At 39.7% G+C, this 12,531-nt stretch overlaps 1 protein-coding gene across 1 annotated transcript; it reads right to left on the reverse strand.

Annotated features, from left to right (window-relative positions):
* Positions 1-8,481: 8,481 nt before the first annotated feature.
* On the reverse strand, positions 8,482-12,323 carry fam8a1a (family with sequence similarity 8 member A1a). Its single transcript, XM_010777437.1, has 5 exons — positions 11,624-12,323; positions 11,231-11,351; positions 10,887-11,010; positions 9,819-9,958; positions 8,482-9,711 (listed from the first exon to the last, which is right to left on the reverse strand). The coding sequence occupies exons 1-5, from the start codon at positions 12,027-12,029 to the stop codon at positions 9,570-9,572; spliced, it is 933 nt and encodes a 310-aa protein (XP_010775739.1). The 5' UTR covers positions 12,030-12,323; the 3' UTR covers positions 8,482-9,569.
* Between the last annotated feature and the right edge of the window lie 208 nt (positions 12,324-12,531).

The raw sequence follows: 12,531 nt of genomic DNA on the forward strand, positions 1-12,531 counted from the left end.
TTTCTCTATAGTTTTCATTGACGGAGGAAGTCCCGGTATGGAGTTCCTGAGGATGTTTGCTCACCGTTTGCTTACGCTGGATGACAGTGAAGCTTCATGTTTGAAGGTGTTTGTGTGCACTTATCTGTGTGGATTAATATATAACAGTAAAATGTGGGAACATGTTACAAGTTACTTTTGGTGTGGTAATCATTTCCTATTGAAGTAAATGCAGACTGGCTGAGTGTAAAGTGACACTCTCCCATAAAACCTGTTTCGGTAAATATTTTCTTACAACATACAAATGTGTCAGGTTCTGTTGTACATTGAGATATTGTGTAACACTGCAACACATTAGGGTAACATCTGCAGCCATCAAAAGCCAAAGCTTCACTCACATAACTTAGCAGATGCATTTCTTCACAAATAAGCATTTTCCTGGAAGTGCATTTTATATTCAACATCTTTCCACATTTAATTTGACATGATTTTCTTTGTTGTATATAGCAAGCACTACCTGGTCATTGCCTGTATGTCTGCTCTATCTCAGCATCATATTCCCAGTCAGTTTCTCATTTCAGTGGATATTAAGTGAAAGAAGACTGGTATTCCAATGGGCGCCTTCCCTCGACCTCCTGATGTGCATCAGCTGATGGCCCGCCTCCAATGTGTGTTGTTAACATGGAGAGCACAATGAGGATTTTAGCCCTGGATGAAGGGAATAATAAAATACAGATGATGTCCTCACAATAGTACTTTAAGTAAATTATTAGACACACTGAGCCTTGTGGATTAATATTGACGCACATAAAGAATGAGCTGTTTCAGAATATTCAAAAGGATTCAAATTGCTGCTATTTTGGCAGTGTTTTCTGTCTGCTCTCTTCTATTCAAACAACATCTATTTATAGATCACTCCCTCTTTCATTTCCTTAGTTCTCAGGATTTTCAATTATGCAGACTCTTTTAAGTATACTAGCTGGCCTGACCATGGATCATTAGCTGCTTTCAGTATCCACTGCAGGCTTTATTTGATATAAAGCTTGAAGAACAAAATACAGAGAATACTTTGTCCTACAAATGCTCCAGCAACTTGACACAAGCTTAAACTCACTGGATTTCCATGTAGCATGCGTCATGTACTGAAGCTGATAGTTTCCTTTTGTGAGTACATGTAAGGCTGTGTGTATTTGAGTGTGCTGAGGAATGACTCAATACTGTGAAAAGGAGGGGTTTCCCACACACTATAAATGTAATTGGCCGTGTATCAAGCAAGGCTGAATGTGACTTATGCTTCTTATTGTTAGTATTTGATGAGCTTTGCACTTTGTACCCTAGGTTTTAAAAGGTGCCAAAGGACACATTTCTTCACATTCCAGTATTCTTAATAACCACCTCCTTATACGTCAGCTGATTATGAAATGATGTACCAAGATATCGAGTGTGAAGTGTACTTTCAGTGTTGTAAATAATGTGCCCTGAAACGAACAGTGTGTGACAAGAAGCTATAGGGACCAAAAAAAAGCCCAAACTCTGGTTGATGGCAGACAGAATACAAATCTTTATGATTCACACTGAAGGGGATTACTGTTACGTGTAGTGAAGGAAATACTGCTATTTAAAGAGCAAATAGGAAATAGCTAAAAGTGAAAAAGATCAGACACAGAATGCCTTCAATAATGAAATGAAAAACCTTGAAAATCTACCTGCACACTTTTTATTTTCCACCTTTACTATTTTAAATGGTATGGCTTCATTGGAAGCTGATATCCTGGATGTTACTGCTACTTTGCCAGCTTTCTGTTTTGATCATTATTAAACCCTCTCTTTATTGCATTTCTCAAGTCTAATGTATGTTATTTTAAAAAGAAGACATATTATAATATTTAACACCTGAATTACACAACAACTATCTTACGTTGTATCTTGACCAGTGCATAGTGTGCAGTTATACATGCATGCATGTATGTATGTGTGTGCGTGCCTGTGTTTTAAAATGTGCTTGCTTTCATTCTATTAATAGCAGACCTCCAGTAGCTGACCCATTAACACATGTTGTCAATCACCAGGCCAGATTATGACCCGTCAGATTGTTACTCTGCCACATGGGAAACACACTTGACAGGACATACTGTACATTACCATTATAGAACATGTCAGGAGGAAAGGGAACAGTTAAGATATCAAAACTATCTGCACAGCTACTCCGACATTTTTCTCGCTGTAACTGGTGCTAACATTGAGGAGCAAAATGGCCTATCAAAATAATGCTTGTTTTCATCCTGATCAAATTCAGACTGTTTGAAGAACAAACAGCAGCTTTGTACAATCGTCTGCAGCTAGAAGCAGGAACTGTGACTTACTCTGGTTCTCTTCCGTGTATTTATTCTCCTAACCTGTCTGTGGGCTAAGGTTTTGAAGCCTTGAATCTTGCTTTAAAGCTGTTCCAATCTTCTTCTTTTTAGGCGGCTGCACAACAGGGTCAAACTAAGTGCACAGAAAAACATTTTGAGGCAACTCAAATGTAACAGTTAATACAAAAAAAACTGAATGTACTGAAAACCTTGGCACACCTACTTGCTGCATGCTACATCTACAGTACAGTTAGCTGACATCAGTAGTCTGTAAAGGGTTATTTTAGATCTGTGAGTCTGTGAAAGCATACCTCCATCAGGGGGAACAAGGTGGGGGATCTGCTGTTCCCCCACTGAAGAGGCACTAATCCTGGGTTACTGCTGCCTGTCACGGCTCTGAGTCGCAAACCTCTCATTCAAGCATACAACCTGCTGCTGTGTATCAACACAGCCTCACAGAGGACACACATGTGTTGTACAGTCAGTCTAGGGATTAAATGCACGGCTCAGTACAGTATGTACAGTATGTTGGTATTAATCACACACAGCAATCAACACGTAGAGAGATATAAAAGTTGAAAGTAATCATTCACAAGTCTGACGGCAATCTGTGCAAAAGGGGACATGTGAGAAGTGTGTTTGTGTGTGTGTGTGTGTGTGTGTGTGTGTGTGTGTGTGTGTGTGTGTGTGTGTGTGTGTGTGTGTGTGTGTGTGAATTCACAAGGGAGAGGCACTGAGGGTGGAGCACATTTGTGGATGTTAGGCAATGCTGAACAGCTGGCAGTACCGCTTTTTACACAGTCAAACACACACAACCACACACACACATTAAGACACAATAGTACTAGTGCGCTGTCATCGGGTGCTTACCACTTCCTCCTCCTCTCTGCTTGTCTCCACCCTCTCTCCTCATATAGTATAGTACTACATGCTCCAGTTGACAGCTCATGCCGAGCCAGCACATTCCACATTATTACTACTTCAGATGTTTGTGGCCCAGAAGCGAGCCGATTGGCTGAGGTGCTTCAGCTATTGAGAGCCAATGAAGGGCCTGCTCAGGGGTGTAAAGAGACAAGCAGTAAACTAAAAGGGAACTCCCTCTGCTGGACAATACAGAGAATATCTGGCTTTGTCTTTGGAGGTAATCTAATATTCACTAACACAAGGGAGGAGTGGTGTCTTAAAATGTGCTAAGGCTACATACATATCTGTTATATTTGCTGTTAATCTTCCTTGGCTTCAGCTATCCTTCCTCTCTTTGTACTGTGACACTTTACTATTCCTCAGTTTTTGCACAAGTTACATAAATATGCACAGGAAATATTCCTTATTTTCCCTCACACACTCCAGCCCTTCCTCATGTTCTCATTCTCTCTCACCATCCACTATTTCTGTAAATCAGAGAGCATCCCAAACGGTTCAGCCTGCTGCTGCCATGCACTCTTTCCTGAGAAGACACAAGAATACTGAGTGACATATTCACACACTGGGAAACACACAGACACACACAAACAATTGGTTCAAGTACAAAGGTCTCTTGTTGGCTATTAACCCCTGTGCTGCCTCGGAGAGCATCCCAAGGCCAAAATGAAATTCCTTTAGGGGGGAGCGGCCCTCTATAAAATTTGCCATTAAACATCAAACGGAGTCAAACTGAAAGTTGTGACATAGTATCATCACATTCTCACTCCCTGGTTTTACATAAAAACGTGCTACTGAAGCAGAAAATGCTGTGAGGAAATGTTAAATTCATGCACAAGGAGGACAAACTGTTGTATTTTTACCCTTCCTACCTCGAAGCGATTTAATTAGTGTAATACTTTTTTACTTGTATAAGTTTCAAAAGCTTCAAATCTAACATTTATTATTCACACACCTCATTTAAATATGTATACCCCTCCCCTTTCGGCATCATACCTTATGTGACCGCAGTGAATACATTTCACGTTGGATATTAGACAGAAATTCAATACCCCATGATAACTTTCCCATAGTAGTGAAAATGATGCTTATCTTTATTATTATGCTGTCTTGTGTAACACACACCTTTTATCACTCTTGTGTCATGAATATATTTTACAAAAATATTTTAAAAGATGATCATTCCAGATTTTTTCAATCGTTTATACCTATGTCAAGTGACTAGGTGACTCCTTTTCCAAACCAAAGATTATTACTATGAACAAATAAGACAAACCCCTTTAATCAGATTTGAGTTCCTCTCCGTTATTATATTTTTTTCTGAAAAATTATGCTATTCAATCGCTGCCATGTCATGTGACCTATTGACTTATATTGGCATGGATACATATAGGTATTGGAAATAACATGGTTTTGTGTCATTCAAGGGATAATTCATTGATGGCCCCTAAGTGAAACACTGTGGATAACACTGAAGGCTCAAATATATGCTAACCGTCCACTGACATCCAGATCAGAATGTCAAAAGTCCAACCTAAAACTAATTTTACTGTGGCCCATGTGGGTATGTGCAAGCTCCAAACTGACCCACTGACCCAGAGGCCAGAGTTCAGACAAACCTTGGCTGCTATGACGGCCACATGGAAACAAAGAGCCAGACGTTGAGGAATCTGTTGTAAACCAGTGAGCTTCATGGTTCACTCTCAGTACTCTAATCATGGCGAGACAAAGGCAGCTATTTTTTTAGCAAAATAGCTGTGATTAACCCACTGCACTTTCCCAGCACAAAACAGCAGACACACATTAGCAGCTAGCTGTTGTACAAAGCAGAACATTTAGTGGCTAAATAGTCTGATATTTCCCTCAGGACAGAAGATGGTACACCAAAAGAGTTAAAAAAAGAAAGGCTGGTGCCAAAGTTTATGTACAACTGAATCTGATGCTAAAATGTTCAGAGCATCAGCTTTATAATGTTACAATGTGTCAATGTTGTGTTTGTAGCTTGTTTCTGCTGCCCTCTCAAGTGCTACGATCATCTGTTAATGCTGCTTTAATTTTCAAACAAAACAATAGTCTTCTAAAATAAATGCTGACTTTAACAAGTTGATAAAAATGGGCATTCTATAAAGAAAAGTGCTCCTGCTCTGATTAAATAAAACGTGTATATTAATATGTAAATTGCACTAAATAAAGTTTAAAGGAAAGGTCACCTGTCTTCAAGTGTATTTATTTTTGTCTATGACTGAACACAGCGTTGGTTAAATGTGTGTTTGGATTGCCGTCTTGTTTGTTTTCTGCCTGCTCATGTTCTGTGTGTGTTTGCGATGGAGAGCAAACAGAGAAAGCTGCGCTGGGCAGGGCATCTCTTGTATAATAACTGAGAGCTTTAGTGAAGCCGGATGAATTTTAATAGAGTTCTGCAGGGTATTCCATCGCCTCTGGTCCCACGGCTCAAAGATCAGAGAGAATTTTCAAGCATGGTGTCCCTCAGCCTCACTCGCTCCCTCTCATTCTTTCTCTCTTTTTCCTCCCCATTTTCACTCTCCCTCTCTTCTCAATCTCAAACTCCCTTTTCCAATCCTTTCTTTCCTCTTGGGCTTTTGTCTCTCTCGTAATCCCTTTTCGGCATCTCACACTTGTGTTGCTTTCTCTCTGTCTCCCTGTGAAATTTGTATTAGAGCCACTCGAGGCGTAATTATTGCTAAGCCTCTCTCAGTTCCCTGGCACGGAGAACAACTCCTGACTCTCAGCACAACAACTTGCTACTGAAGGGCAAAATGCCGTCATGAACTTTTAAAATCAAGCACAATGGATGACAAAACCTTTGCATAGGTTTTCTTCCCTCTTTCTTGCCTCAAAGCCATTTAAGGACTTTAATACCTTTAATATGCACATCTAAGTTCTACAAGCTATGAAGCAATGGAAGATGTAACACATTTGTAATTCAGTCACTGCATAATACTCATCATTTGCATCAGACCACACATGTGACCGCAGGTGAAAGGATTAAATTATGCTGAAGGTCAGAGTTTTGGAAACATTTGAACCACAAAGTGAATCCATGACATGATGTAAAAGAAAACCTAAACAAACTTTAATTAAAAGACTAGAGCTGTTAGACAGTCTCACACGGTGGCTCTATTTAATTTGTGTCTTTTGTATCATTTTTGTGCACGTAAAAGTGAGAAAGTTGGCAAGAGACTGGTGTTAATTACTAATTCATAAGGATTAATGGTTGCTATTTAAAAACCTACCATTCTGAAGAGAGCCGCTGTGTCTTCCTACTGGGACCTAAAGACAAAATGTGCCCCTGGCTAATCTTAAAAGAACCCGGCTCATAAAAATTCAACTCCACAGCACTTTGCTTTTGCACTTGCTCAAAAGAATTGTGAAACTGCAGTAATGCATTTGTTCATGTTTCCTAAATAGTCTCTAAATGACAACTCGTAACATGATTAACCTTATTAATTCTCTTTTAACTTTAATCAAATACAACACAACATGGGAGAGACTGTTAAACCTGAACTAAGAACATCCATAACATTCACCCGTTTGCAACTTACAAATTATGTATCACTTGTATATAGACTCTTATGGCACTACTTCTATTCAATTTTATTGTATTTACTTGCAGTATTTCATGTTTTATTGTGTTGCACAGTTGGAGGAGCCTGACCTAAGATTTTTATCGCGATAACTACACTGTAGCTATGTGCGAATGACAATAAAAGCCTTGAATCGTTGATAAGTCAGTTCAGTTGTTATACCATAACATAAGTGGTCACATTTCCCATAAATATGGTATGTCTAGAGGTGCTAAATCAATGGATTTGATGGGATAAAAGTTATCAAAGCACTACATACTACAACACAAGATCCAATCCACGTATAAAAAAGCTAATCCATAATCCTGGTTTGATTATTTTGTAGACTTGGCTTTACTACAAACTGTAACAGAATAAACCCCACAATCTCAGTGTAACATGAAGTTGATAAAGCAATGTTTTTACACTACTACGTAGGCATTGTCAAGAAATAGCATCATTTTTCACCCAAGTAAACCACCTTGCGTGACCTGTAGCCTAAAATAAACTCATACACTGACATTGGTTCTCCAGTAATGACTTTACAGCATAGACAGAGTATAAAGAAAATGTATTTTTATACAGTCTATGGTTTGCAGATGTCAGCAACAAAAAAATGGTTGGAGGTGTCGCAGAGAAAAGCATATTCTGTTTTTTAAGGATTAAAAACGGAAGTCTGTCAGCAATGTGTGAAAACAATATGTTGACATCATTAGCAGTGGCTGATGAAACCGTGGAGTGACAAACAGACAGGAAGGCAGGTACTGCGAAAACTCATTATTCCAAGTCAGCATGTGGGTGTGCCCGCAATTATAATAAAAGTGTATCAGTTATGAAACACAGGCTGTGCTTTTTACCCTTAAGATTATGTGCGAAAACATCTTCTGTTATCTTATCATCTCAAATAATGGCAACATCTACTAACTGCAGGCACTTTCCACAGACTATCTGGGCCACATAATCTGATCTGTGTTGTCTAATGTCGCCCTCATGTGGCTACAAGCGATACGGCAACTGTGGAGAACAGTCATTCCTAAAAACTGCTTTTAACTTCGATATGGAATTCACTTTTCAACATAAAATAACGTACTCAAAAGGTGACCCCATTACAAAAATACAAGATAATATTCCTACTTCAGATAAAATGACATCTCTATAGTGGAGTTGAGTTGTGTTTTTAATTGTAAGCTGGTTGGTTCAGTTTAAAGATGCCTCCAGGTTGAAAGTCAAATGTTGACATTAAAGTGCACAACACGTTACCGTTGTACCAGAGCGTGTAATGTCCTTTACAGGTCTTTAAGTAAAAAATAATCCCTTTAATCCTGTAATTATATAGCACAGTAGCTCTATCACCCACATTCTCAGGCATGAGACAAATAAAATAGATTTCTTAATGTATTCTGAAAATCCTGGCCATTTTTTGCCTAAATCCACCCTATTTTTACAGTACGACCTCCACAACTTCGTGCATCCCTTATACCTGCTTTTGTGCTTTAAACTGATTCAGTAGACACTGCATTATTATCACTCAATCACTTCTGCTTTGAAACATGTTCCCCCTTATGCAGTACATCCATTAAATACAACCAAATAAATGTTCACTAATGCAAGGGGACACAATTCCTTCAATGAGAATCTTAAAGAAGCTTACAAATATTTTTATTTAATCTTCAACATCTCCCTCCTTAGTGGTAAACAGTGTTATTCTGTCAATGCTAGATCAGCATGTGGTTGTTGTTTTTAGGTTTCATCTAAATGTGCCTAGTAAATTAAAGATATTATTTGCAAAATGTTTAGTTTTATCAATATATTTGAGTGAGTCTCTCAAAAGTGAAGATATTGGTATTTGAGACCATGAATAAAAAATGGACGCAGCCTTAACACTTTGCATTAATCATGTACCAGTTTGTAAATAAGTCGCCATACTGCAGGTTTAAGTCAACTCTAAACTGGTCTGCTTAGCCAACATTATGACAGTTGAAAAAATGGTTAATAATCTCTGATGACATAAGAGTTTTACATTATGCATAATTAGGAATCTGAAATGTGCCGTGGCATTCGATCTGATGCTAAACAGTTGCCCTGAGTCACAAGATTTACAAGTCTGAAGACAGAAATATGAGCAGGGAATACACAAACACACTTTCTCGTGTTTGAACCTCATACACGAGGGACTAAAACGTTATTTTGAATAACAAAACAATACTTCTTCATCAAAATATCCATAGGCACAGAAAATGGATACAATTAAGCCTGGCGTTACTTTTCTTCAGTCGGAGTGCTTAAGAATAATCACAATGTAACAGAAGAAATCCTTAGCAAACCAAACATTTAAATTCAACATTATCACCTTGACGAAAAGAACAATAACCAAGTAATGTTTGATCCATTGAAGTATGTTTTTAAATTATTCTGATTTCATACACTGAAATCAAACACAAACATAAATATCAGTATTCACTTGTTTTGCACTTATCAAAGATTACAATACTTTAAAGAGTTTCTGACATCTTATTTGCTGATTCCGTGGTTTAAAAGATTCTTTTGAATTCAAGAACCAGGTCGAAACCTGCATGCATCCAATATCAAAGTGCAGTTTAAGTCCTTGTTTGATCCAGTGAAGAAAGGGGCTAATGCATTGCTTTTTTCAAAGTAAGTTCATTTCTAACTGGTTTAAACTTAAGACACTCTGCACCCGTCAGTATGAGAGAGTCTGCTGCCTGAGGAGAGGCTATCTGCCTCTGCGCTTGACCACAATGGTCCCCGCCACAATGTCATACACAGTCCTGTTGTGCTGGAAGAAGAGGAGGGTGATGAAGATGGGAAAGAGGAAGGCGATGGAGAAGTTCTTATTAAGTGCCCGCACTGCAGAGCTGTGAAAGGAACAAGACAAAGATTCAGAATCCCCACAGAGATGCTCTACAGAGACATTGGTTTGTGATTTTAGACACCACAGTGGATTAAAACTTTGGCCACTCACGCAGAGAGGGAGACATTAGAGGCCGGGACTACAAGGACTCGGTTGGGTCGGACCAAAGTGGAGTTGTCACACGTCACCACGCGCAGGCCCAGCAGGAACTTCCCTGGTGTGGCACCACCAGCTCCCCAAATACAGATGGTCTGATTGGAAAAGAAGGACACCATTAATACATTTAAAACAGGATGCATCTTTATGTGAGACATTGTTAAAAACCACAAAGGCGCTTGACCATGCTAATACAATAAACTGTACTGCAGTAAAGTGCTCAAGGTATTAATGATATCATGCTGCAGAGGAAAAATGCTAGAAATATATTTTCAGGTCGACACAAACGAACTCTGCCAGATGGCATTAATCTGAGCTGAGGTGTCTTAATGTCCCAAGGCGGGCTCCCACCTGGGAAAACAAGCCACTGATGCAGAGTCGAACAAGAGACGTGAGACATGACTTCATCTCAGGCAACTATGCGCACAACGTTGCATCACTGTGCTCTGTAGGAGCTAGTGTTGTGTTGTGTTGTAAAGGCTGGGGCAGACTCTTCTCATTAAACAAGAGCATGTTTGAGCTGGGAGGGAGCTCATACTGCATGAGAATTGGTAGTGTGTCATATATCAATATTCCAATTACTGTATATAGACTATTCAGCACTGTTTCTATTATATTCTGTTTCTATTCTATTTTATTTTATTTACTTGCACAATTGTATCTGTTTTATTGTGTTGCACTGTTGGAGGAGCCCGTGACCTAAGATTTCCATTGTCATAACTACACTGTAGCTATGCACAATTTTTTTTAACATTCACTTTCCCTCCCTGTATAATTGAAAGATGTTACTACATTTACAAAAAGATGTATGTGTATTTAATTTTGGGCATAAATCAACGTATCAATAATGGTGATACGACATCTTCTATCTAAACTAACAAAACTAAACTTTTACTAACAAGTTCAAATGTCCATGCATTCTCAGATATTAACATGAACTTTCCTGCTTGGCATTTTTCATCAAGCTTAAATATTTTTGCATGTTACATCCATATCACCATGTGATCATATGATATGACTCACCTCATAGAAGCACACCAGCAGCCTGTAGACCAGAGCTACAGCCATCATCTTCTGCAGGTCCTCCATGGACGTGTTCTCATCGATCTCCTCCACAATGAAGTGGGTAATGAACTTGGTAATGTCCCTTTAAACACAAGAGAAAGTATGCCTGAGTGAGGATGGATCCCCTGTGGAATGTTGAAACACCTTGGCACCAAAGCATGGATGCAAAATGTGTACTTTGCATAACTGAACCACAGCTACAACACAGCCTGGTTAGCCGAGTTTGGTTGTTGTTTATTCGTTCAACCTTTGGTGTTGAAAAGGTCTGTTTACCCTGAACAGAGCATAACAGTTTCACTCACTTCATCCCACTCAGATGCATGATCCACAGCACAATGGTGGCCTTTACACAAAACAGGATAAAGAAATCCACAGTCTCAGCCAGGAACCTCTGGAGAGGAGAGGGGATGATGTACTCCCGTCCTGTATGAAGAACATACAAAAACATAAGCATATCTTAGATACAGACGCATTAAGATGACTAGATCTCGAGAATGTGTCAGAGGTTAAATGAGAAAGACTTGGGAAAGACTTTATGCTTGTTTACTTAGTAATTAACTTAAGCCTGCTTCCCACAGACTCATGACCTAGCTTGCACAAAATAAAGCCCACACACTACTGGAGTATAAACAGCTTTTCGGCTGACGTAGGCCTTTCACTACCACAGAAATCTCCCGGACAAACATGATCCATACCTGGCTGAGGAGGACTCCCATTCTGCTGCTGGGCTGTCCGGGCATCAGCGGCTGTCTGCTCCGTGTGGGCACCAGCTGGGTGGGGGTAGGATGCGGGGAAATTGAGGGGATAGGGGTAACTGTAACGGTTTAGCGTGTCAAAGCCTAGCTGCGCACCGGCGGATGTCGAAGCAGTTGTACCCGGTGTCTGAGGGTATGTCCCCGGCGGAGGGAAACAGCCTGGAGGAGGGAAGGGGAAGGCAGACAGAGACACCCAGCTTTGCCAATTGGAATAACCCCAGTGATACTGCCACATCCACTGCTGCAACTTTGCGCAGTATTCCGTTGTTGCGGTGCTCGGAGGCTGCTTCGCGTCACTTTCAGGGCCGTCAAGGCGGTTTTCACCCGCTGTAGTAGTCTCAAGCATGCCTGTCCCACTTCACAGCCTCGCCTTATTGACAGGAAGGTATCTAAAAAAGCGTCTTTACGCCGTTAGGTAGTATCTCCTTAGCTCCTCGCGTTAGCTCCCAGCTGGATACAAATACAGCAGCGCTAGCTAAGAGTGTTTGTAAATACAGGGATTTCCGGGACCGCTCAACGATGCCTGTTACTCTGCAGATTGGTTTCCTTGTTCAACGTTTCAGTCAGTTAAAATAAATAACAACGAATCCTTTTAAATTAAACTGTCTACCTTGTCTGTGCAGCAGATATTAGCGATATACGAGAATCGTGTGTTATTTTTGCAATAACAACCCCCCTCTGTCAAAGATGGTATAATCCATTTAAAGGGGCCTCCTGTATATTTCACTGGGCCCATCTTTTACTTTTTAGCTCGTAGTAACAGTAATCAACTACTTTTTATTACACCATTTTTTTTTTTAAAGTGTTCACATTACTTTTTTTGACTGCTTCATTTTGGTAACAAGTGT

Source organism: Notothenia coriiceps, unplaced genomic scaffold (assembly GCF_000735185.1).
Source record: "Notothenia coriiceps isolate Sejong01 unplaced genomic scaffold, NC01 NC01_scaffold00018246, whole genome shotgun sequence".
NCBI lineage: Eukaryota > Metazoa > Chordata > Actinopteri > Perciformes > Nototheniidae > Notothenia > Notothenia coriiceps.